The sequence below is a fragment of the Magallana gigas genome, chromosome 4, assembly GCF_963853765.1.
Source record: "Magallana gigas chromosome 4, xbMagGiga1.1, whole genome shotgun sequence".
In the NCBI taxonomy this organism is placed as follows: Eukaryota; Metazoa; Mollusca; class Bivalvia; order Ostreida; family Ostreidae; genus Magallana; species Magallana gigas.
Genome location: NC_088856.1, coordinates 34,588,256 through 34,616,160, shown reverse-complemented (window position 1 = coordinate 34,616,160; position 27,905 = coordinate 34,588,256). Strand labels below are relative to the sequence as shown.

The window sequence follows — 27,905 nt, the reverse complement described above, 5'->3', positions numbered from 1 at the left end:
AGATTAGAAAATAGCAGGAAAGTCGATTCATCTGCAAGTTACATGCACGCAACATCAGTGGGGGTGTCGGCGGGACTCCACATAATATTTTTCACAGCTAACATTATTCAGTTACAGACAGAAATTGGACTATGGTACGTTGGAGTTGCCCCCCCCCCCCTACTTTTTTTTGGGGGGGGGGGGTGTGGGGGTGTAAGCAGGCCCCTCCCCATAATCTTTTTTCACAGAAGAAGTTGAGGATTTTCAAGATTGGCAAATTTCCCTTTTTTGTTTTCTGTCTTATTATTATTTTTGGTTTGTGGTTTGATTTTTGTGTTTGTAAAGAATTTTCTATTAACCCCCCCCCCCCCAACTTTCATAGTACATAGGCCCATAGGGCATATGGCCCACCTGAACAACAGTACTCGTATGTCTTCCAACATTTAAAAAAAAATAAAACTCTTTAAAATATTGTAAAACTCACAGAAATGGCATATATTCCAAGATTTGATAAATACTTTAAAGAAAAACTTTAAGACTTTTGAATGCAGGACCCAACCCCATTAAAAGCAGCTTCCATTGTCACTTGTAGCTTAATACCTGCAATGTTTTACCCTGGAAGGTATGTCACTGGTACACAATCAAACGTGATATGTGTGTGGTGTAAAGTCTTATGCACATAATAAACTTGTCTTGATCCATAAAAATTGTTAAAACTCTTCAAATGATACAATGTTCTGTACTTCCGGAGCATGGTTGTATAACAGATATGAGGATTACTTTTTGCGATGTTCTAAACATTAAACAGATTATTGTTTAATACTATTTTACCACAATGAAGGGTAACCAACCCTTTTACGTAGCCTGCTTGTCAAGATTTTGGGAATGAGTCTTCTAAAACAATGCTACGTGCGTGTGTAAGAAAACGAGACTCTAACCAGACTACGAACTACATGTATACTCTGTCCTGAGTTTTTGCTTCCACCACTTTTTGCTTGATATTTTGATAATCATAAATACCTTTGTGCTAAAACTACATTCATCCATTAATATGAAAAATGTCCAGATTTTCTGTTTTTAAACGCCCCCCTCTACTGCTTCAGGTTTCAATACACATCCCAAAACAGAAATTCTGCGGGGATTTTGCATTGCATCAGCCATTAATAATTAAGCCCGGATGATAACGTTGAAAAATTGCGCGAGGTGTCTCAAGTACTTCCGAATGAAGAAAAGATGTGAACATCTTCCATTATAAATCTCCGTAAGAAATTTGTTTGCGTTCCTATGAACTTTTATAAGTGAAAAATGATAATTGTTCAATGAAGATATCTCGGATATATTCCCTTTTATTGATTTTAACTGTATTTCTTTCACGGGTATGTGTATTTTTATTAAAAATGATGGAAGACTTGGGACAGACTATAGTTGAGCACCGTAATAACGGATGTAAACTGTTTTGAATAGAATACAACAGCTGTCCTTCGATATGAATGTGCATTTGCATTATTAGACTGTAGTTATTTCAACAACAAAATGTGATTCTGCATTAGAAGGTACCTGCTGTGGTCATATCACGAAAAGAATGTGTACTTTTGCTTCAGAAGGTGCGTTTTGCATTTTTATGCCATAGTAATCAGTAACAAAAAAGGATTTATTGTCTTTTGCCCCCCCCCCCCACCCCGTTCATATCAAATACTGAATTTCCAGTTTCATCATCTGTTTCTATGCGTACACGGACAATACCCCAGGAATGGTTCATCAGATCAGAACTAGTACCCCCATACATCCATAATGCACTTTTTTGCGTTGTGGTATAAAACTGACTATAGATATGTGGTTCTTTTAAACAATAAAATGCTTTCTTCAGTGATTCATTCGGGATATGAAGGTAGCGACATTGCAGAAAAAATACATAACCCGCCAACGGGTTATCAAAATTATCAAAAGTAAGTAAAATTCACTAAATTACTGTTAATGTACGTAAGTACGTTAGCTAAAAGAAACAGCCAAATTAACTCCTGTTAAGACTTTGAGTCTGACAGCATCATGATTATTTCGTGCAGTCCGTGATTTTTCTTCGACCAATCGATAAACAGGGCGTGTCAATTTTACTTGTCAGTTTCAGCCGCTGTAGATTACGACCAATCGATAAACGGGGCGTGTAGATTTCTGTCTGGCTGTTTCTATACAGCTATGAATAAACTATAAGTTTCCGTAAGAAATAGAGGAAATAATACTCCGAGTCGATAGATGTAAATATTATATATTAACTAGTCTCTACGGTGAACAATACACAAAACATACATGGAATGTACTGGACACAAGCATTGCCAGTAATGTAACGAGAGAGAGCATGCTAATTCTACAGCAGGGAGTGGTCACTCTGTCTACTTGACTCCTGATCAGCGTCATGAACATGCTTGCCATTCCTGTTTCAGTGCAGACGAATGCACTACCAGATTCGGCTCATGTCCACAAACCACGGGCCTGCTGACAGGGCTGACCTTCTTGCTGAATATTTCAATTTTTAGAAATTTTTAATTATCAAGAGATACAAAGTTTAAGACTCAATACGAAGGTATGGAAGCATGTTACAAATCTTGAGAGTCTCGCCAAAGCATATGCGGTACTCAAAACGTGACTTCAAACCTTAAATCACCGTAAATTACGAGTTAAAAGTCGGCCATTTTTGGCATAGCACCACGGGTGAAATCATTAGAGAGCATTATGGGACGTAGACAAAAAAATTTGTTTGATGATCTGTAGGTTTTGCTCGTTCTTTTTCCCGCGCACACTGGTTCTTAGAGCTCGCTTCGCTAGCCGGCGCTGCGCGCCGGCGAGCTGCGCTTGCTATAAATTTACAATGCTTTAGAAATGCATTTCTAATGATCAAATAAAATTTGAGAGTCACTCGTAGAGTTATAAGAAAGATACAGGGCTCACAATTCTTTGTAATGTAAACAAGGCTCTGTCCTGTTTTTGTTTACATAGGTTCAATATACAAGTAAAAAATCCTTTTCCAGCTTATTTGTCTATCTTTTAATTTATTTTAAGCATAGATAAACAGTTCTTAACGTTTAATACATTCGTTTTAGGTTTAAAACTGAAAATTTTACTTCAACGTTCAAAATGTAATCAAAAACGCGTTGTTTACATAACGAAGAATTTCAAGCTCTGTAACTCGCTTATAAGTCAACAAATGACACTCAAATTTCGGTTGCCTATTAAAAATGCCTTTCTGAAGCATTGTAAATATTAAAATGGGAAAAATAAGTTTTGACCAAAATCGTGACCATGCCCCTTTAAGCTTGATTTGATTGCATATAATTATTATTTATCCTCGACGTCTGCAACGGGTTATCGCGGATAAACAAGAAAAGAAGCAGTTGATTTTTGAACTTTTAACATAATTCTAAAGACACACACACACTAATTTCAGGTTATTTGAATTTATTATATGTTTCAATACAAATATATACGTATGTACATCATGTTAAGTACATGACATGTGTTTTAAATTTTAAAATTACCTACGTCAATAAAACCTATACAAGTACAATCAAACCCTTTGAGATTCAATAAATGACTGTTAAATATAATAATGACACAAATTGTGGACCCAGTGTAACTTCCACCGAAGTTATGGATGAATATACACCCGATTCATACTCCGATGATTTATCGGAGGAAAGTGTTTAAAACTAATTGCTTTTCCCCTTTTATATTTGAATATTTTAAAATGTAGACAGTTTATACACATTCCAACCTACATTTTACAAAGTCTTTACTTTTTTTAAAATCTATCTGTGATTTAATTATATTTAGTGAGATAGAATTTTAGTTTTTTTTTTTAACCCTTTTATACTGATTCAATATATCTGAACCTCATGAAAAAGTGTCCTCATTTAAAATCATGTTTATTTAATCTGTTTTTATTTCAATGATTTTGTAAAATTTCTCAAAACCATTTTTTTTTTAATTCTGTAAGTGTAGCATGTTTCTGTGTTTAAAAGAGCTTAATATGCAAACTTGACAGATTTATAAATAGCACTGCAAACATTTGTGTTACCGTTCAACATTCTAATGCTCCATAAGGGGGTCTGAAATGCAGGCCAAAAATTTGGAAATTCATTGTGAGTCCATGATTTGTATAATGGTTTTATTTCTTATTAAAAAAAATTGTAAGAATTCAATAAACTTATAAATTGTGAAAACATTTGGAAAAGATATTAATCATGTGTTAATATGTTATCTCAAACTTAAGTTTTGTTTCTTGGGCAGTACACATTGGCAAGCTGGTACTTATCCTCCTGCAACTAATTAGGTCATTTGATAATAACCTCGCAAGTTGTGAACTTTAAACAAAAAATGCTTTCTTTGACGATTCTTGCAGGATATGTAGATGTAGATTTCAGCCCTGTCAGTTTCTATAGCGCTGTGAATTACAATCGGTTTGCTTAAGAAATATATCAGAAAATACATAGTGAATTAAATATATGATCTGAGTAATGTATTCTCCTACTGTACAGATTCAATGACCACAACACTATAAACTTTATGTCCCATGTTTTGAACACATGATCATTATGCAGCACATTTTTTGAGAGAATAAAATTTGATGACCAGAATCTTTTTTTTTAACATGAACTTGTTATATATCAACATGTATAAAAGACATAAAAATGTGACATGCACAATTCTTTTAAGATAGAAATAATCAATTGGTAAAACATGAGATTAGTACTTCATAGGCATAAAGAGTACTTATAAAAAGCTGTGAATTACATTTGAACAGTCAAAGTACTCTTAAAACAATGCTATGGAGCTGGATAACAAATATAGCAACAAATCTATGCATAAACAATAGTTTTCGTTTTCTCCATGGAATTCTGACATGCCTATCTTACAAAACATACACTATACATAATGTGAAGTACACCTATCGTTAAAGCTAGTGTAGACTGGTATAATGAAAGTGCAACACCACATGGTATCATCTTGCTTTATAGATACAGAATAATGTACAGGTTTGGACTGACAATAAATGAGCAGTGAGGTATGAGAACTTACCTCCCTTCAAATGGAGAAGACAAACTAATAATGGACACTATCAGTGCCCATTATTGCAGTGTGTGCCAAATGATTGTGATTTCAATAATGCTACATGCATTTCACAGAAGCCACTGATTTTACAGAATCTACATTTATACAATGGTATATGTGGAATAATGCCTTGTACCGTTGAACTACATTGGTTTACTAGTGTTTCCCCTACATTTCATCATAAATAATCCCCATGCTTCTAAAAGACTAAGGAAAGAACACAAACCTCTCTCTCACATCTCAGTTGACTCTTTTTACTGCAAGGTACTATATACAGGGAAATATTCGCCCTCATTTCATTTTCGCCGCCTCTTTCCCCCTTGTTGTCAGCAGGCGAATTTTAAGGAATGGGCGAATTCCTTTGTCTCAAACTATCTTTCTCTATTCACAACGTTGTCTGAGCGAATTCAAGACAGGGCGAAAATGTTTGCAAGTGAAAAAAGGCAAAAATACCACGAGGCAAAAATAACCCTATATACAGTAACATTGCACCAATATCTAATGGCATACTTTTCAAAGATTATCATGTATTAAAACTTTGTTTTTATAACTGAAAGTAATTGTGACAAACTGGGAAAACTATTCCCATTGTAAAGCTTCAATACTCTTAGATAGTCAATGCATTGCTATTCCTGCTCTTCTTAACTAGACACTGTGATAAAAAAGATATTATTAAATACTATTAAAGAAATACTGACAACAACTTAATTAATAGAAGGTATCAAGATACACTCTAAAATGAGACAGAGTCGCTTTTAGCTAGAAATTATCCTAAATAAACTAAACCCCTCAAAGTTGTCTCATGCGTGAATGAACCTCTCATCATAAATATCTTTTAACAAAAAAAACCAATCAAAACAATCATGATAAATACATGCATCCCAAATCATAGAATTCTTCAACAATTATTGCATGTGATGGACATCTTCAGAAAATAATAAATAATAGATGATACCTCGAAACATTCATAAACATAGATTTACATCAATCTTGAAGGTGATTTCTCCTTCCCAACATTTACTTGTGGAAGACTGTTTTCGGGAACAAATTTACTATAAATATAGACTGAGATTATCACTAAAAATGCACCTGTTGTGAAAGGAAAAGAGAGTTTAAAGTCAAATAAGTATATAGATGCTATACAGGAGAGAACAATGGCAGCTGATGTGGCGAATCCTTTCAGTATGTTATCAGCATACTTGACTACGACGGCCACCAGTAAGCCCCCGAGGGACTGGAATACAATCACTATCCACACTACGTAATCATAACCAAAGAAGAAGCCCCGCTCCTGAATCTTTGGTCCATCTTTGATTTCCATGGTGATTAGTCCTATTATAACACTCATACTACCCAACTGAACGTTCCTCAGCCAGAGCGACTGTTTAGTTCCCTTCAGTATTTTCTCAAAGTAAACACCGGCAAACCCCGACATGAAACATGAGAGAATGACGGCGAATAACCCCACGGAGGGTCTCTGGTCTGTGGTTGCAGTCTTGGAGGATTTGGAATCCTCTGGTCTGAACTGGACCAGAGCCACTCCAACAAACAATATCACTAGGGAACTCCATTGTTGGGGACTCAGCTTCTTCTTGAGCATTAGCACAGAGAACAGGGCAGTGGTGAGGATCTTTAGTTGATATGAAACCTATTAAATGAAAAACAGAGAAATAAATAAACTAACATTTCACAAAAAGTTTCTTCATAGGATAAGTGTACTGTGGAATCATTTATATTCGTAGGGAGTAAATGTTCATGGGCAGCCAAAGTTTTCCTGGTTCGTGGGGACGTGTTTTTATTGGTAGCAAGTTCGGGATAATTTTTAATAAGTACTGGTATTAAACAAATGCTTGTATATACATTTGTGGGGATGTAAATTTGTGGGCAAGAGTTATCCACAAAAGCCACAGACATTGGTTCCCCACGAACAAAGATGATTCCACAGTATGTATGCTACTTATATCCTCAAATTTGCAAGCAACCTGTGCTTTAAACATTTATCATTACAGACCATCATTAACTTCTCTAGGAAATAAATAAAATGGCTACTTCCAAGAATAAATTAATTAAAATGGACCAGTTCTCAATCTGCAATTTGTGAATTAAAAATGATGCATTTTACTGCTTTCCTTCTCGTGTTATTCTGTCCTCGTTTATTGATGGTGAGATGCTGAGAATCTTAAATAGTTTTCAAAGGATATCTTAAAGAAGTAAAAGAGCTGGAAATACCAATATGTCATATTATCTTTAAAATAAACATATACATTTTATCTAAAACTTTACTGGAACCTGTACAAAAACATACCTGAAATGTTGCTGCATCTAAATTGGAGAGTGCTATGTACAACAAGTTATTCTGTAGCGTGTAGATGAAGGCTGGTACAGACACTTTGAGACAGTCCAGGGGCTGCCGCCATATATTGTCCCGCAGATAACACATCAGTTTGATGAACGTCCCCTCCTGAGCGGCCAGGATCATCAGGGAGGTCAACACTTTCAGCCCCTCCGAGAGAACCACCGCGGTAGTGGCAAAATACATGTCGCCCTTCCTGGTGCGTGTGTAGCGCATGACCAGAATGAGGAGGGCATTCTGTAAGGTCAGAAGAACGAGGCTCAGTTGTTTCAACATAGTCCTCGTCATACACTGCCCCGTGTCATCAGCAGTCTCCTCGGAAGTAGAATCTGTCAACAAACAGGTATCTTGGTCAAACACATTACACAAACACATTGAAATTTTAGCATTATAAAGTATTGACTACCGAAATTCCTTATTATACGCAAGGAATTAATTTCAGTATAAAATCGTGAAAAGCAGCCCTCGTCGATTTTAAAAATTCTGCTCTTATTTTTCAGACAGTTTATAGCTTTATGAAATCATCAACATTTGATGCAAAACAGCAGAATCGTGGAATTAAGTACTCGCATAAAATAAGGAATTGACAGAATACATGTATAAGTACAAGCAATATAAAGAAGCTATTGTATCAGTGTCTGCACTTCTATATTTATAGTCACAGTTACAAAATGAAATCATAAAACAAGATGATCAGAACAAAAAGCTAGACTTTAATATTGCCTTAGTGTAATGCAGCCCTGAACATGAATACTTTAAAAACATTGAATCATCATTGTTTCATAACTGCAACGGTGTGTGCATACAAATTGAATAATGTGCGTTCTTGCATTATGAAATTTTGCTTGCACATAAGAATGTATTCATACGCAATAGATTTGGTAATAGAGTCTTCTGTGTTATGTGTAAATGTAACTCAAATCAATCGATGCAATTTAATAGGGGTAAAGAAAATGAATGTAAATACAGGAACATGAATACTGTTCTGAGGTGGGGTTTTCAATTGTTTTCGAGATTTTTGAATAAGGGTGTAGGGAATATGGAGACTTCTCCATGCACTATCCCCAATATGTCTACATGCACTATCCCCGGTATGTTAGAGGCCTGATTAATTGCAATTCCTAGAGTTTTCTGGACAGATTATCTCTAAAGATCGACTGTTATATCAAAAGAAGATATTACAAATTCAATAACAAATACAAATTCATATATAGATTTTTACAAGATGATAAGTATATACAGCTCCCTTAGAAAGAATAAAATCTGACTAATCTCTGCATTATAATTTGACAATCGTAGTAAATGATATTTTGTATGTCTTTACACTTGGTTTGCCTCCTTAATGTTTGCAAGGTACTGTAACGGGATGAGAGAAATAATGACGGACCAGACCGGGATTCGAACCCGGGCCCCCTGAATCTCTAGTCAGGTGCTCTACCAACTGAGCTATCTGGCGCCGGTATTCGAACCGGTCTAACCATCACAGTACAAATGATTAGAATGTAGGAAATGATGTTTAATTAATGTTTGTATGTACATATTTTCACTTTATGTACCAGTACTCTTTATGTACTATTTCATTTACAGTATATATGTTCAATAGAGCCATCTCCAACAACAAACAAAAATTCCTGATCCAGTGGGCATGAATTTTAAAATTTACAAAAGCACAGGACTCTGTCAGGAGTCTTGTTGATCAAATCTACATTTAGTTTGTTTGCTGAATTGCTCATCAGTAGAGAAAATATTTTTTAATAATTACATCAATATATGGACAGTTTTACTGATATTTCAGGCTGAATGGGAGAGGTGAATAGAAAAAGCCAATTCTAACCAGCCAATCCTAACCAGATTTGATGTCTAGCATCTGTTGGTGAAAGGAAATATAAATTTAATTAATAAACAGATACTAGACATCAAATCTGGTTGGGATTGGCTTTATCTATTCACCTCTCCCATTCAGCCATTTTAATTGATAGTCAATATAGTATGCATGACAAGACTTAAACTGTGAACAAAGTGAAGAATGATAAAATGTATTTCAAAAAGAAGTCATGTGCCAACTGACAACCAGATCCCATGTCACCTATGTGATTCAGGTAATCTAACAATAAATTGCTCATGTACTGGTAATATCTGTTAGTACATGTAATATAAACTGCATTCCTCAAAACCTGAGATCCACTCCCCCCAAAAAAACTGTTCACTCAACATCTGATCTAGTTCTATATCCACATGATTCATAGTTTTAATTCTCTAGCTGTCAAGCTGCATAACAAATTGTAGCAATATTACTTAATTTAACATCTGATTACCTTATGGCCCTGTCACACCAAGCTGTGTTCCCACAGCATGTCCAGGGCGATGTAAAAATCTTGGAATCACCATAGGAACGCAAGAAAAATTCAGAGAAAATGTACAATTTTATTTGAAAGTTTTACAAGTGAAGATTTCACAGCATCCTGACGGCAACCAAGGCTTTCTTACGGAGCTCCCACGGCGTGTACCTGCGTTTCCACAGAGTTCTAAGGCATTAATTCTATCTACATCCTTTATAACAGGTCCTGGAATATTCGCAAATGCTACTTTTACATAGTCATCTACATCAAATTTGGTAATACATGTACTACATTGCTTGCTATTGGACAGCAGCAATTGTTCTAATTTTCATGGTCTGGCTGACTAGAAAAGCCATGGGAGCGCAGTACGCTAATAAACACAGAAGAAACGTCAAGAGAGCACAATGAATGCAGTAACAACTCTTTGGGTTGCTGTGTGAATGCAGCCAAATGAAAAAACAACTCGTTCAAACCTTGGATGCGCAATGAAAGTGCAATAGAGATGCAGTGAGATCCCAAAGGACTCCGACAGGTCCCTGTGCAAGTGCAATTAACTTATCACTGCGTCTACACTGCGATTAATTTCGTTCCTTGAGCATGCCAACGGACCTCTTGTTGCACTGTTGGAGACCTTACAGCGCTGTCAGGGTGACCTCACTCTGTTTCTACGACGTGTTTATCAGGATGCAGAGCCATGGTGCATACTTTGTGCATGATCAAAGTGCACGCCATCGCATGGCATTCTATAATGTTCCAGGCAATCCCACTGCGACAAATAAAGATGCCGTTGCATTGTTATGGCGCTGTAGGAGACTTTACTGCATTTACCTTGGTGTGTTACATTATTTAAGGACGCAGCGGGATCGCCATTAGGACGCAGCTCCAGTGTGACAGGGGTTTAAATCCTCATCATATACTACTGGATTTCATCCCAATACTTTATATTATATAAAATATAAAATATTTGGTACATGAAGATGACATATTTATGTTTAGGTGAATTAGTGAGTCACGCAGATTTATACAAAGACAATATAAACAAATTAATTATCGATTATTAAATCAGTTTGTCCTCACCTAAAATGGGTGAAATGACTAGATTTTATAAATGCCTGATTCTTTCCACATAGCCGTCGGTCACCCAATTTTTATTTTTATTCTAAACTAGTAGCTTCAGTCGTACAATGGGAATTATTACTGTTTAGCGTAGCAGGCATATAAAAATAGACCCAAAATCTCAATAGAAGAAAAAATAACAACATAAAGCTGCAATGATATCGTTAAGGAGCAGAAATATGCATGACAAGTGTAAGAAAACATTTGTCATCTGTCAAGTTCTGATATGTACACCAAATCCCTGATCAGATGCATGCTGTTTTTTGAAGGCATTTAATTTTAATTCAATCAATATCTTACCTTCTATCATTCCAGCATTCTCCAATTTAATCATATTTGTAGTAATTTATGGTAGCTTTGATCTCTAATGACATTAAGAGTTATATTTTTCTCAAATGACAGAACCTTAATGTTCAGAGCTCTGCTTCATAACAAAACCAAAACAACACCTTTACACCACGTTCAAGTTAGAGCTAGCTCATTTTGTATGCATGAGCAACAATTTCTACAGGAGTGAACAAGCCATGGTTCTGCAACTTTAACAAGCAGAAAAGGACGATTCAGAGCTAACTCCCAACTTGCAATTACCTTGACTGCATGCATGCATTGATTATTATAATGTTTATAGAATTAATAGATGGTAAAGATGTAAATACAGTATGGGAGATCATAAGAAACCATGCAGCTGTCACATTGATATATAAGATTCTTTGTATATAAGATTCTTGTATCTTCTGCATCATGAACTGATCCAAATAATTTATTCAATCTCAATTGTGGAAAATTTAAAATACAGGTAACATATATCCACATCATCACAAAGACAGCTTCCTTATAAAAAAGAAACAAAAATTACATACCGGTAATCAGATAAAAACTCTTTCTGATATTTTGTTATGTGCTTATTTATAATTTAAATAGCCAAGCACATACATGTACATTTACGGCACATGTGTTTACAAGTGGGTTCATTAAATTATATACATGTGAATGTAGTACTATGCTATTTCAGATTACTCTATATATGCACTCATATAATGTAAGTTTAGTTATTAAGCTCTATTTGAAAGCAATATGCTCATTAATTTTTTTTTAATTATTGTAAATTTAAGTGCTATTTATAAAAATTATAATAAACAAAAATCAAATTGATTAATCAGATGTATAATTAGACCCTGTTATTGCAGGCTTACATTAATTAATGGATACAATACTGTATTGTACTTCATTAACCATTTTTTGTACTTTTTAAATAATTAATGAATATATGGAATGCAATAGTCTCCTAACTTATGCTAATTATATTCAACTAACGGCCGGTACATATTTATGTCTAAAAGCATCACATGCATTGTAATCAGCAATGTCAGTGTGGGTTTTAAAATCAGACGTTAATAAAAATACAATTGGTACTAACAATGGGAGTAAGGGCAAAACTCTGAAAATTTTATTCCAAACATCTCAAATACTTGACGTTTTTACAATTCATTTGGGTTTTTAAAGCAATATGAGCTGTATTTTGTTGAATTTTTTTTTTTTAGTAAAATGTTCTTTTCTACTAAAATGACAAAAATATCATGGTTTTTAAATTTCTGTTAGCCATATTTTTGAGCAAAAGCCTTATTTAGAGCAAAATTGAATTATTGTCGTCCTGTACAAAAATTGATATGCTATATGTTCCTTAGAAGAAAAATATTTCCTTTCACAAAAATTAATGATTTTTTCAAATCTTTTTCATCATAAAAGTTTAAGTTATATGCAGACTTATCATACTAGTAGGTTTCTGCAGCAAAATAAAATTCTAAAAAATACAGGTCATATTGCTTTAAGTTATTTGTTGAGGAAATTTTTAGCCACTTTCCCATTGACAAGTTGCCATTGAATGATCACTTGCTCATTCTGGCTGGTCCATTTTTTCAATTGGCATTCTCTGAGTGTAGGTAAACCAACTAACAAATATGTAATCCATTCATATAACAGGGTTGTCTCTAAAAATTGAAGTAGAAGGAGGAAATGAAAAAGTAGAGGGGGGTCTAGGGGTCTTGCTTATAGTTACATTGTGTTTGAAATGCAAAAATAGCCGGGTAATTAAGGCATTATAGGTGGGGGAATTCCCCGCCTCCCGGATTTTAGAGACAACCCTGATATAAGCATGCAATGATAAGTATAAGTGTAATAATATAAGTACCAGTATGTCAATTCACATACATGTAGATCCATCAAATTACATAACTGTACCAGTAATAATTTTTGAGAAAATAAACTTAACTAGTGTGGTGGGTGGCGATCGAGTTGTACAAAGTTTCCTGAGGGTATCTCAGTTGACAATCATCCACATCTAACCGACTTAAATTGTGTGTACCGGTAGATGCATGCTGACTATCAATTGATTTGGTAGCTTTAGGTCTAAAACTCCTAGCTTTACCCTACACCTTTGATCAATAAAGCAACTGTAAAGCTGCCCACAGCAAAGAGTTCTCATCATTCACAGCTGTTTGAAATCACTATCTGAATTTTCATAATCAAACATCTTTATATGAGGTAACAAAAGGCAAAGTCTTTAAAAAAAATGGCTGATCTACTGCTGCCATTCTCCATTAACCTTCAGTTCTGTTTCAGATATATTTACAAAATCTTACAATGAAAGTTCATTGTGTTTTGAAACTGGGATAAAGAATATTAGAAATACTGGTAGTTGTGTATGATTAAAATCAAAATAATAAATGTGGTTAAAATCTCTGAATTATTTACTTTCACCCTTCATTGAAAGAAATGCAGGCGCAATTGTTAGGCCATAAAAGTAAGACGAGCTCACTTTTGATCTCAGTCTCACTTTTCCACTATATATATTCCTTCAGTAAAAGTAATGCTGAGACCAAAAGTGAGCTCATCTAACTTTTATGGCCTTGGGGCCTGATCATCAATGTTTTTAAGGTACCTCACTACATCCAGACTTATACTTTTTAAGACATTACAAGATGGCGATTTAAATGTGTTGTTAAACTGTTTATATCGTTCGATTCGGTTGTATATCATCAGAGCTCAGTGTTTAAAGTACTGGGCTTCTGAACCGCAGTTCATGAGTTCGAATCTGACTGGAGCTTTTGTTCATGTTTACCGAATTAAATTTTGGAAAATGTAATTTTTCATCCAAAATTGCACATTTTTTGCCTATTTGACTTAAATGCTTCTTATCCATTATGATATCTATCATAATTAAGTAATTTTCTACTGATTTGAGAAAATATTTAGAGATGTAGTGAGCCACCTTAAATTGTACTGAATTATAGTCTAATGTCACATTGTGTACTTTCAATACTTTGATTTCACCTCAAAAACAACAGCTGCTAAATCCTATCGACAACGTTTCCTATTTCCATCAATATAGACCAGAAAACCTTTTGATAGAATATGGTTATGTCAACTTGATCTTTATCAAATAATTGAAACGTCTGATCCGGCAATCCTCCAGCTTGGCGATCCTTGGATCTATGGACAACTTTTCTGATTGAATTTTATCCTGATTTTTGTATCTGTTTTCCGTTTAATTTTTAATATAGTCTAATCAAAAATCATGGGAGATCCAGTACATGTTACATCAGCCAATGACCAGTGTATAAAGTGAACTGACATAAAACCACAGTTAAAGAAAAACATTACAGGATTCATATGCAGACTTGTACCAGTAGATGCTGTATGGCTAATAAATCTCATCTTTAAAAAAAGATGGTGGAGAGTTGTTATGACTATAATATCAATAAGTGCTTCATATACATGAAATCATGAAATTGTCAAGAGAAAAAAACCCATCGAAATTTCTCAAAGATGAAAGACAACATTAATCCCACTTTTCTAAAACCAGATGTCAATAATTTAAGATACAAATCTTTAACTATACAGAATTATGACTTCACATACTTTCCTTGTATACTGAATGTAGACGGCGTTTCACCAGAGACTCCATTGTTCAAATACTATTTGAACAATCCTTGTACTATATAAAACTATTAGTACTGAACAACAGTTTCCTGTAAAACTTCAAGTATAGGAAACGGAGAAACAAGATTTGTAATGGCTGCCTACAAGGACTGAATCTTTAGACATGCTTTACTGGTATCCACGACTGTGCAGATATGTATTCTAGATATCAATCATCTGTACGCACTGTAGAACATTTTTGCAAATCACATAAATAAGAGTTGTTTTATATGATGTTTATTGCTGATTAAATTTCAACTACAAATTTAAAATGCATCAATCACAAAAATGAAAGAATTAGTGAGCAAGCTCACATGTATACCATATGCTTCCACATTACTTGACATTGCTAAACATCCTGAATGGTTTACATGGCCCTCCTACTAGCTCTAGCTAATGAGTTAACCCCTTAGCTTGATTGTTCCATGCTGGATTTGTATGATAGAGGACCTGGGTTCAAACTCAAGGCAAGCTGAGGCAAGATGTCTCTGTTAATTCTGGGTTCGATGTTGGGACCTGAGGTTTTCTCTTGCAGGTGAGAGAGATTGTCTATAAAATATTCCCTCTCTGGTGTTGGCACTCTCAGAGAGTCGCAATCTAATTAAATTTAGACTTGAAATACCGCTCCTCTACGATACGCTATAAAAGATCTAACAACATCCCGTACGGCGTCATCTCAGAGCAACCTTTCAAATTGCAAATGAAATTGCTGCTGTAAAAATCTTGGCTGGTAGTTTGGATACCTATATGTATTTCTTTATCACTGATGAACCTAAGTCCATGAAGTGCCTTGTGTGGTCAACTAAGTCTTGGCAAAGTGCATGTGTCACCTTTGTAAATAGTGTTTGCATATAGGATTGGATGAATATTATACACAATTTTTTGAAAACATAAACTTAGCATGAACATTAAAGTTATACAAGATAAAACTTTTTTTTTCTGAGGTTACATTTTCCTTCCTTCAAGTACTTACCATTCAATAAAATTGATTTCGTATATTGGTATTTCATGATTGAGTATGCACTTGTGCATTAATTTGGTATGAAAAAAATATGTAGAGCATTTAACCAAATGAAAAATAGAGATATGCGTTTGAAGTGTTAATCATGTTAATTCCTATAGGATTAGTAAAGAATAAACTGCAGCATCCGACATATAACTGTAGAGATACAAAATTCAATTCATTGGAACAAAATGAACAAATAACTTCTAACTCTAAATGAAACTTCTTAATGTTTTAATGTTATGTACACCATGTAACTATTCTAGAGAGTTAATGAAAATTAGCTAATAAAGAGTATCACAACACACATGTGATGATATGATACACATATCGTGGACCCTTACAATCAATATGATTGATATATTGCCGCACCTCTGATAAGTTTATCTACACTTGAAATAAAGTTTCATGAAATTTCATTTTAAACCCCCTTCTTAAAAAATCTGTTTTCCTCCTTGTGAATTTCCCTTTTTGAAAAGAATGAAGAATTCATCTTGAATATTTTACCTTATGTTGATTTCAACAGTACTTCACTGATAGGTATGTGTATCTTATTTTAAATTGTCAAAGTCAAAAAGCAATGAAAAGAGAACCTATCTAAGACTGACTTGCACTGATAGTGATTAATATTGGTCTTGACCACTCTGAATATTAGGACAAAACGACTTCTGAATATTAGGACAAAACTACAAGGTTCAAGGATTCTCTGATAATGTCCTGACACAATATGTAGCCTCTGCATGGAATTAGGTGCAAAGGTATGTTCTACAAATATGGTATGCACTAAACACAGATAAGCATTACAAAGACATGTTTTAAAACTGCAGGAACCATACATCAACTGATCAATATTAAAACCATACCATTTCTGAAAATTGATGCTCAATAAGTACTAAATGTTAACAACGAAAACACAAAAGTATATATACTTTCCCACAAATAAGCTGCATGACTTAAATACACAAACAGTGCGAGAATTAACCGTAAAAACACACACACACCACGGCAGAGAAAATCCGGGAAAATCCTTACCCGTGGCAGAGTCTGGAGTTTCTAAGAGGTTCCTCTCTTCGTGGCTGTTCTGCTCCAATGACCCAGATTCTCTATTTATCATGCTTCAACCCTCTTATCTCGTTGTTTATATCGCGTCAAACATACTCAGATAAGAAACACGGTTTTCGGCACCGGATATAAGAAAACGTGCGTTTAGTGTAACGCATAGATTGCCATAAGACAATATTATTATGTAATTGACTTATTAAACCCATCCGTGATATTAATTCAGATATCGTAATATAGTATAATATAATATAAGGATTAAATACACTGAAAGTCATGATAAAGAGATTGACACATATCTGTATAAAGAAATAGAGAAATATTCAAGCCAAAGTGTTTAAAGGTCCAATATCATTTCATTTGTTATATATTCACTGAGATGAACATAATTCAAGTTTACCTGTATAATTACCTTCAGATTTTTGTAGCTATATCATCATACAACAGGTCGTTATGTAAACATGACTTGTCGATTCAAGGAAAACTGACTACAGAGAGTCGAACGCATCGTTGATTGCGTTTACATGAGTTGACAGGGTGGCGACTCGGTGTCATATTTATAGGAGTTTAGTTTCGTGGCTCTGATGAAACTTATTCAACATGTCGGGACAGACAGAACGAAAAACAAACGGACATGTCGATACCCAAACTACAGGTATTGTGAGAAATATCTATACTGTATAATTTTCGATTATGTCCACTAGGCCTATTGTATTCATGTTGATTTCCGAATTTCCTTCCCCGAAACTGCATAAATGTGTTGTAGTAGGAAAGTAGGGATGAGCTATTCCCGAGAATCCAGATCCCTGTAACTCTGGTCAAGAGCTCTACCACTCGGCTACACAGGCCAATATCCACGGGCATTATAGCTCCAATTAGTAATTTACCAATGTATTTGTATTTAAAATTGATGTAGGCCTATTTGTTTATGAAATTGAATATAATTGATAAGTAGGGTCGAATCTAAGTCCTTTTAATTTGAAAAACAAATGCTCTACCGAGCAATACTCGGCCTATGATACATATAAACACTATCTCACTCTTCTGACTTTTTAAAAAATATATCTCTCCCTTGAAAATCTTACACAAGACTCTCCATTTGACTCCAAGTAGGTCAATATTTTGTTGGGCGCCAATATGATAAGAGGAATGTCCACTAATAGGCTCAAACTTTATTTAAAAAAAACCAATGCTCTACCAGAAAGGTTTAAATACTACATTGAGTGAGCCAAATGCTCTGTCTTGTGCTAGTAGGAGCATAGCACTAGTCATTTTGGGGTATTCCATTTCACTTTTTACAACTTGGTTGAAAAATATTTGAAATGCATGTTTACAGTTGGTTGTTTGGTATCATCAGAAAGGAGATTAATATATTAGAAAACAGGTCTTTGTCACAAAATATTTCTGTCTTTGAAGTTTTGACTTCGACAGGGGTTCTTATGACATCACTGCTTTAGTGTATAATGCGGGTCACTTTCGATTATTTCGAATCAGAAGCTAAACTGGCACAAAACAGTCCAAAATAATTATACTTTTTCTGAATTAATTTCGTTATCTTACTTGAAAGTTACTTCCCTAGAGTCTAAAAAATGTAAAGAAATCATTATTTTAACCCATGCTTTTGACTACTTTAAATTGAATAGCATCCTATGCATTGCTATCTGAAGAAACAGAGGAATCATGTAGAGACTAGATTTAATCCATCAACATATACAAAGTTCGTCTTTTATAGCCCTAGCATTAGAATTATAATGCTGGAGTATAGATGCTGGGTTGTGTTTTCTTCTGAGTTGAAGAACTTTTAAGTAAGAAGTATGGTGTTCTGATGGGGCCACTTCGACCTTCGCACTTTCGCCTTTAGGTTGAAGATGCGAGAGTGCGAAGTTGCGAAGGTGAAAGTGCGAGGGCGAAGGAGCGAAAGTGCAAAGATGCGATGGCGAAGGAGCAACTTCGCACTCTCGCCTTCGCACTTTCGCCTTCGCCTTTTTTGATAGCATTCAGAAAGTCTCGGTCGATTACATAGAATTTGATGCAGGCACCGTACTCGCCAAGGTTTTCCGATTAATCCATGATATTATTGGTACGCATGCGCTAGGCCATTGTGCTTACTATGAATGTTTATAAATATTTTAATGTGTATATGTGACATATATGTTTACCAGTGCTGGCTATGCCTAATCATTATGTACTCCACATAAAATGGAATGTCCGCCATAATGTATACATATGCACTTCCAGACTCCTGTCACTTACCAGCTGTCTGTTTACAGTGGATCAAACACAGTAACATTCTAATTTCATAATGCGACACTCCTTCCTCATGTATGGATCTAGAGGGGGAAGAGCCCCGCCCCCCCGGAAAATTCAATATTAACAACTTCACACATGCAGTAAAGGGGAAGAGAGGGTCCGGATCCCATCCCCCCCGGAAAATTTAATTTTATTAATTATATATAATAAAATCTCCAAAATATGTCTCGGACGCCCCCCCCCCCCCCCCCCCCCCCCCCCCAGAAAAAGTTATGGATCTGCACAGGCTGTTAAAAATAAATTCTAAAAATTTCATCGTCTGCCTCAGATGTTCTTTTTATACAGCTAAAATTGTCTTTAAACGATAGAGAGCTCCACAATTATAAAAAGGTGAAGGCGAGAGCACGAAAATGCGAAGGCGAGAGTGCGAAGTTGCGATGGCAAAGGAGGGATAGTAGTATCTCTTCTTTCCCTTCGCAACTTCTCACTTTCATCTTCGCGCTTCGCCTTTGCACTCTCACTCCTTCGCCTTTGAACTTTTGCCTTCGCAACTTCGCACCTCGACCTAAAGGTGAAAGTGTGAAGGTCGAAGTGGCCCCATCGGAACACCATAAAGAAGGGATGAATGAAAAAGTTGTGGCAGTATGGACCATTAATGATGGCCTTGAAAGCTCAGTGCTAGAGATCCAAACTACAATATAGGAATACAGGAATTCTGGTCCAGCCACTGACTCATTCTCTCCTCTTACAGATTGAAGTAATATCTGTTGGTTTTGTTCAAAGATTGCGTGGCTGTTACTGATTGATTTAAAACTTATGTCCTTAGCTGGATAAACAATATCTTCAGTTGCTCCTCATAGATTTTGTCACTCTTTGTTGATTTATTCTTCTTTATAACTTCTTTCTTCAATGAGAAAAGCATCCAACAGACCAAATGTTCAAGAATGCATGTTTTTATATACTGTGGAAATTGGCTTTTGTATTGTTGAGTGTATCATGAACATTGATTCATGAGAAATCACTAAATCAGATTTATTGTTATCATGTTTTATACTTTAAGAAAGATTTTATTTCCGATCCTGGGTCTGCTCATCAATGAAATCCTCAAAAATTGGTGTTACATTAAGGATGAGGAAACCACAGTATGACATATTTTTATAAATGCAGGGTTGAAATTAACAGTCACCCACTAGCCACTTGCGACTAAGTTTTCGTGTGGGCGATTTGAAAATGCAATTCCAGGGGTCCACATGGCGATTAAACAATTCCTGATTGCCAACACATCTTTTTTCCAAATTTGTCCGAATGTCGTATTTTCATTTAGTTGATTACTCAGACACTTATCTTGACCTATCTTCACTGTGAAGCCTAAACGTCTTGATGATCAAGACTAGGAAGGTCTTCATCAGTCAAGCGTTTCATAGTGTATCAAGGAACATTACTTTCAAAATATCTAACTGATTTTGGCATTGTTATAATATTTTGATTTATGGCAATGGTTGTATCAGCCAGCCAAAAGAAAAGGTTTTTATTTGTAATAGGAGATGGATCAACCAATACAGATGTAAAGGAACAACAAGACTTGAGGTTGATTCAGAAGACTTGAGTTATGAATTTTAGAAAATGAAGTGTTTGAAAATTTTAACAAAAATCGAAATTCAATATGAATGATTATATATGTACAATGGCATTAAAAGTGTGGGCAACTAAATTTTGATGTGGGTCCCTGGAATGACGAAGTTTAGTAGCCCACATGGCTAGCAAAAAGTTCAAGTTAATTTAAACCCCTGAAATGGTACTCAGATTGTATTGTTTTCTTTCAGAAACGGCTACACATCTAAAGTACTTCAGTCTGGTAACTTTGATGCTTCAGAACGCGGTCTTTATCCTGATGATGCGTTATGTCCGCACTCGTCCTGGCGACATGTTCATGTCCACCACCGCCGTCATCATGTCCGAAGTCCTCAAGTTCCTAGCCTGCTTCATCATCATCTTCTACAAGGAGGGGAGTGTTAGAGCGTTTCTGTCACATCTCAACGAGAACATTATACAGCAGCCTATGGACTGCCTGAAGATTTCGGTTCCGTCCATCATATACACTGTGCAAAATAACCTTCTCTTTGTCGCTGTCTCAAATCTGGATGCTGCAGTTTTTCAGGTATCAGTTGATTAGAATACTGCATACTACCTTTTTTAATAGAATATGTCTTTCCAATTCTTAAGTAAGAAGTATTCTTTTGAAGTCGAGTGTTTTCATTACAGCTGTGGTCATTATATGATCATATTGTTAAATTTGGGAATAATGAATTAGTTTTACAAGTGACAGATTAAAAATCTATCCTGTTTTGAATTTGATATTCAAAATAAAATGATTGTAACAGTAGTTGAGAACATAAAACACAGGAAATGAAAATGTAGATAGCAGGCATAAGTAATTTGTCATTCATGGAATTCTGATCTGTACAATGCTCCCAATTGTCAAAAATTATATCGTAAGTAAATCGTTTGCTAATAGTATTCAGACACAGGCGGTGCTTTCTACTAAATGGAGATCTGTACTTTAGTTTAAGCGGACTCTGTAATTTATAATTCAATGTGCACTTTTTTGACATAAAAAAACCAACCACACAGCAGGAAATTAAGGCCAGATAATTAAATACAAAAAATTGTCATTAAGATATTTATCTTAACGAAAACTGAACTTTTACTTTAACTCGTGTCACTCTTATAAATGATGGCAATGAAATATACAACATGTAGTTCCAAGTTTGCAATGGTTATCATGCATCAACATAATTATGTTCATTTTCAGCTTCGATCATCTCAACTAAAAAAAAAAAATTATACTCCTGGGCAGTTACCGGTAGCAGATATAAACATGTGCTACACCGAATAGTTATAAGGTCCCTTGGGATATGTTCTAATAGTAAAGACTGTGCTCCATTGATCATGCTGTTAGCATACACTAAACTAAGATTTATAGAGTGTTGTAAAGTTTATAGGTATGTGTGTCCATGGGTTTGAAGCCTACCATAGTACCATACCCCTTTCTTTTTAAAAGTAACACCAAACTACTATCCAAGAAATCTCTACTGCTTTGATTTCTACATCTAAGCCTTGCAGTTATGTATCATGCCATGTTAGGTAATGAATGCACTGAACAATCTGGCTCACCCCCCCCCCCCCATAAGATACATATATGTTATCTAGAGAAAACTTTAAGATTACCAGTCATTCCTTTTGAATTCTGATAACCTACACTACATGTAATACATAATATATGAAACAAAAGGCAAAGGGGTCTTAATGGTTACCTAAGTATAAAGGTATCTGGGAACTAAGCAATGCTCTGTAGTCAGAAAGCAAAAAAAGTCAGCAGTTGATTTAGACAACCAGCAGGCAGGGTTGACATCTGTTTGTGAGGATAGAAGTATTAAGGGTGAACAGGGTTTATGTAATCTACATTGTGATCCTGCCTCTTGTAACCAGGATGTACGCTAAATACCAAGGAGAATAGGATATGTCCCTGAATTTAGTTGTACTATCTAGGAGAAAAAATATGATAAGATCTATCCCAGATTTGAAATATTAAAACCCATTATCTGGATAAAATCTCCATCAAATTTACCGGTAATTGACTAATTGTCATTTCAAGTGGAATTTTTAAAAAAATCTTTTGATTAACATGATGCTCTACCATTTTGAAGGTACATATGTACCTGCAACCCCATATTACTGGTAAGTTATTAACAAAAAGATTGTGTTTAAGGCCTTCATGACCCAAGGATTTCTCATCTCGCTTGTTAGGTCAACAGCTATCAAGACCTAACTAGTCTGTGCGCAAAAAATTTGAATAATTTTTATTGTTGATCAGTATGTTACATAGAAAGACCAGTGAATTCTTCAGCATATGAAAGGTTTCTGAATCTATTCTGAAGTCTAACATCAGTCCATGCTCTCAATTTAGCTACAAAAAAGTTTCATTAAATCACAAAATTATAGGTACATGTACCAAGAAAAAAAAATCAATGAAAACATTTTAACATTTTCACTTAAAGCTGTATATATATACATTGCATGCCATTTTAAACGCTGTTTTTTGCTATCTGAGAAACCTGACCCAGACTTGGTCAGTGTGACGAATACCATGTTATTCATTGGCAATAATTGAATACTATGGCCATTTTATATAAAGAGAAATGCATATTTTCATATGCATAGTTATAAACAATTCACATGAGTGTATATCTTTATATCTTGTCTACGAATGCGATAGTCTGCTACCAGCATATGGACCACGCTTTTGCGTTAACTTCTTGTTTTAATACTGAACAGGTTTGCAACATCACATGATCAGTTATTCATAATATTTCAAACTGAGGCATTTACAAAATGGGTCTGTATGTAAAAAAAATTAATTGGAAATTATATTCAATACTTTTAAACGTGTTTTAACACATTGAATCAGTTTACCTTGTTTGTCACGAGTCATTTGGTAAAAGAAATGGTAATTCCATACTTTATATTATTTGTAAACAATTATAAGACTCAAGCTTTATTTACATAACAATGATTTCTTACCTCTGTATCTCTCTTATAACTTGACAATCAAATTTTGGCCAATCACTCAAAATGAGCAAATCAACCATTTTATACATTAAAAAAAGAATAAGAAAATGTTGATTTAAAATCGTGTCCAAGTCCCTTTAAACTGCAGCAAACTTTGCAGAAAGCTTCTAACTTACGTAGCTTGATGAAAAATCACAAAAATTTCTTTCTATAGAAACATTCATTAAACATGCTTTTAAAGCTATAATAATTGGAACACTGTTTAATAATACTTTTAAAAGCAGTATACCTGGTAGAAAAATTGGTTTAGACTGAAATAAAAATAGGGGAAATACTTTAAAGTGGCTGTGAATATCCTTTATATCAGTATATACCGAATAAATTTATATGTGCATAATATAATCTTATTCTTTGTGGCCCATCAATAAATCTCTTAAGTTTTATTTTATTCCTCAAGTGACACATTAGGTCAGAGAGTTTAATTTGACTTGTAATGAGATCCTCAGCTTGATAGTCCTGATCAATTTTTAAGTATTTTTAGAAATACTAATATATTTGTAACCAGGATAGTTCAGATTTTTAAAAGTTTGACCTTTCATGCTGTATGATATATAAAGAATAATACGTACCCTTTTTCATATTACACCCTGTATCGCCTGAGACACCTTTAAGATCAGCCAGAGGGCCAAATGCTGAAGCCTCGCTGATATGCACATTATTAAGTTAGTTGTATCGCATTATACCCTATATTTATTGCTAAGTAAAACTATGTATCCCTGGTAATAAATTGTTGCATCATGAATAATAATGACTGACCGGGATAAAAGGATTTATTTCCCTAAGAGCATTTAATTTTGTCATTTAAGCTGTATGAACACAATCAAATTTCGTATGAAATAGGGGAGAAAATAATGAATGTCTTAAGTTTTATTTTAGTCTTTTTGTTACCTATCAGATCAAGTAGAATGATTTTCTATTTTTTTTTGTCAGGTGACATATCAGATTTACCGGTAGTTAAACGATTTTTCTTTTATAGGTGACATACCAGTTGAAGATCCTGACGACGGCGCTGTTCTCGGTGCTAATGCTGGGTAAGCCCCTGAGTCGCCTCCAGTGGCTGGCCCTCTTCATCCTGTTCTGTGGGGTGGCCCTGGTCCAGGTCCAGCCCTCCAACTCCTCCCAAAGCAAGGTCGCCGTGGAGCAGCGCCCCCTGCTGGGACTGGTAGCTGTCCTGGTCCAGTGCTGCCTCTCTGGATTCGCTGGAGTCTACTTTGAGAAAATCCTGAAAGGAACCAATCAGAGTATCTGGCTGCGAAACGTCCAGCTGGGAATCATAGGATCTGTGATCGGCTTAATCACCATGGAAATCAACGACGGGCCGAAAGTCACGGAGAAAGGCTTCTTTTTCGGCTATGACTACGTAGTGTGGACCGTCATCTGTCTGCAGTCGTTTGGGGGTCTGGTCGTGGCTGTGGTGGTCAAGTATGCAGACAATATCCTCAAGGGTTTTGCTACATCTGGTGCAATTATCATATCTTGTATAGCAGCTATTTACTTTTTTGACTTTCACTTGTCCCTACAGTTCTTCGTTGGTGCAACATTGGTCATTATATCCGTTTTCATGTACAGCAAATATGTCCCTATGAAACCCATTGCTACTTTAACTGTAAACCAAAAGGTTTGATGTTGTCCAGTTTTTAACATTTAGATCTGCTTATGATACAGAGTTTGTTCACACATGTGTTTCTTATTGTTATTTGAAAACCAAGTTTGTGTCCTATTTTTTGTATGATGTTATGAAAACCAATTTTATCTTGTTCTTGTATATAACTATATAATTTGTTATTTTAACGAAATGTTATGCAATCTTACGAACACAATGCAAAATTGTGTTTCTTTATAGCCAACAACAGGCGAATTGACAATGACAATTAGCACAAAAAGACAATTAGCACAAAAAGAAGTTGTTAGTGATTACTAGCATGATCGTTCTTATAAATTATATACACATATCAACAAACTTGATTCCTTTTCCCTGCAATAAGCATTCCATTGTATTTTATCTGATTTACATTATTTTTTAAATTGTTTCATAAGTTGTTGCTTTTTTTTCCCAGGAAGGCAAATATTAGTTTCTTTAATTCATTAAACCCAGTATTTATTCTAGGATTTTTTTTGGGGGGGGGGGGGGAAAGCATAAGTATTGAAATTTGATCCAACTCTCAGTGTACATCCTATTGAGGACTTATAGAATTATGACAGTAAATTCATTTGACATGCATCCTGTGTTGTAACTTGGGCATTAAATTTGACTATGTTACAGACCACCATACAGAGTGACTTACAGGGCTCTATGTGAACTGTGTGAGTGATTGCTAATCCGAAGTATTCACACTTGAGCAATCTTTGGTTATATAAAGTAATACACAATGTATTGTTAATAAGCATCTTTAAGGGTTTGAAGAAAAGTAATGCTATGAATACCTTTTTGATAAAAAGAATGATTGTTTGCCTTCTTCCATCAAAGTGTTGAAATATGGTCCGACTCAAAATATATGTAATAAATTCACCATGGTGCATTGTACTACCGGTATTTTAAAATTTTAAACATTCATTGGCCAAACCAGATTATCAAAGATTTTCACAAATTAAATAATTAAAAGTGTATTCTCGATCTACATATTGACTTATTACAAGTTCAAACACTGAAAGGGGGAGGGCAAGCAAACAATATTTATAGGTGACTCATTGTAGTTTTTTGGTAATCTACTTAGAACATGGTTTTTATTCTTATTAATGCTAATTAAGATATGTTTTATTATCCTGTGGGATTTTTTTTCATTATGGTGTTATTTTTTCCTTGAGGTATAGTAAGCACTATCCATACAGTATGTTTTTGTCTTGTTGATGTTATCGATGGCATGTTGTAAATAAGAGGGATCAAGATAATGGGACTGTGATGATCATTAGCAGATAATTGTACAAAGTACTGTTTCTTGTAAACTGGTTCTTATTTTTGTGATAACGTTAGTTGCAAAACTGCATTTTTGTGGATGAGATCTGCCTGTGGGACACAACTGTGATTTCTAATACATGTAGATAGTTCAAATTGCTTTAAGTTTAGGTCTCATACTTATATTTTATGAAGTTCATCCCTCAGCAAAGTCTTACACTCTTTGTACTTTTTTTTACTCTATATATAATGACTTCTCTGGTCTTTAATTTACTTAAAATATTGAGCTATATATTCATTAAAATTCATACTTTGAAATCTGAGGGATGGACAGGTTATTTTATTTTTTATTTATATTTTGACAGCAGTATTATATCGTCGTATTATGTCACCAGTTGTTTCATATCGCACCAGCTTTATCGCCCCATCATATAGACTGTTTATGCAGACGTACAATCAACGAGAGGGAGAATGTACACTAGTCCAGTTAATCACGTTTTGTATGATGATGTGCCTGTTTCATTGGTTTTTCTAATATTTTTAGAGGAAATTTTACAGAACATTATATGTATTGATAGACAACTTCTGTGTAATCAATAGTTTAAACATTTTAATGCTTATCTACTTTGTGTTCAAGAGTTTGAAATTTGTAAGTGTATTTGCATCATGCTAGTAAAACTAGGTGAGTGTGGGAGTGTGAAGAATTAACTTATTTGGTCAACATCAGATGTAGTTCATATACTTGTACGGTATAACCGTGTCTCTTTTTGTGATTCAAAGAAGTATTTGAAGTAAATGTGTACAGTAGGGTATAACTATATACCCAGTAGATGAAAAACTGTGTTCTGAGGGTATAGATGTAGAACTGTGTTTATGACAGATTGACAGGTGCAGAGATGAACATGTGCACTACAAATTGTTACCACTGCTGTAGCCACATTTAGATCTAATGGTTTAGAGTGCTCAAGAGGTTCAATACTTGTATATATAGATAGATATGAATTATATTTTGAACAGAAAAACTAAATATTTTGAAAATAATAATGATTGAACACAGTTAGATTGAAATTTTCTCAATTAAATCAAATATTGTATTGAATCTGCCTTTTGGCCTGATAACTCCGCATGTGGACATTTAAATAAGAGCTGGTGTATTACATGTAGCTAGCCATGAGTTTTTTGTTTGTTTTTTTTTTTGAAAAG

The 27,905-nt window shown here is 34.8% G+C and overlaps 2 protein-coding genes and 1 non-coding gene across 5 annotated transcripts; 1 reads left to right on the top strand and 2 right to left on the bottom strand.

Moving 5' to 3' along the window:
• Positions 1-3,412: 3,412 nt before the first annotated feature.
• LOC105322375 (UDP-N-acetylglucosamine transporter) lies at positions 3,413-17,084 on the bottom strand. Of its 3 annotated transcripts, none has more exons than XM_034450027.2 (3): positions 16,904-17,084; positions 7,388-7,764; positions 3,413-6,730 (listed from the first exon to the last, which is right to left on the bottom strand). In XM_034450027.2, exons 1-3 carry the CDS (start codon positions 16,983-16,985, stop codon positions 6,062-6,064), a joined length of 1,128 nt encoding a protein of 375 aa, XP_034305918.1. In that variant the 5' UTR covers positions 16,986-17,084; the 3' UTR covers positions 3,413-6,061. The 3 variants fall into 3 exon arrangements, with proteins under 3 accessions (XP_034305918.1, XP_034305919.1, XP_034305920.2); XM_034450028.2 differs by lacking the exon at positions 16,904-17,084 and adding an exon at positions 14,809-14,951; XM_034450029.2 differs by lacking the exon at positions 16,904-17,084 and adding an exon at positions 11,191-11,394.
• Positions 8,817-8,891, bottom strand: Trnas-aga (transfer RNA serine (anticodon AGA)). The gene has a single exon. It is a non-coding gene; the product is annotated as a tRNA-Ser (tRNA).
• A 306-nt stretch (positions 17,085-17,390) lies between the features above and the next one.
• On the top strand, positions 17,391-26,310 carry LOC105334896 (UDP-galactose translocator). Its single transcript, XM_011438503.4, has 3 exons — positions 17,391-17,585; positions 21,004-21,338; positions 24,786-26,310. The coding sequence occupies exons 1-3, from the start codon at positions 17,531-17,533 to the stop codon at positions 25,431-25,433; spliced, it is 1,038 nt and encodes a 345-aa protein (XP_011436805.2). The 5' UTR covers positions 17,391-17,530; the 3' UTR covers positions 25,434-26,310.
• The last annotated feature ends 1,595 nt before the right edge of the window (positions 26,311-27,905 follow it).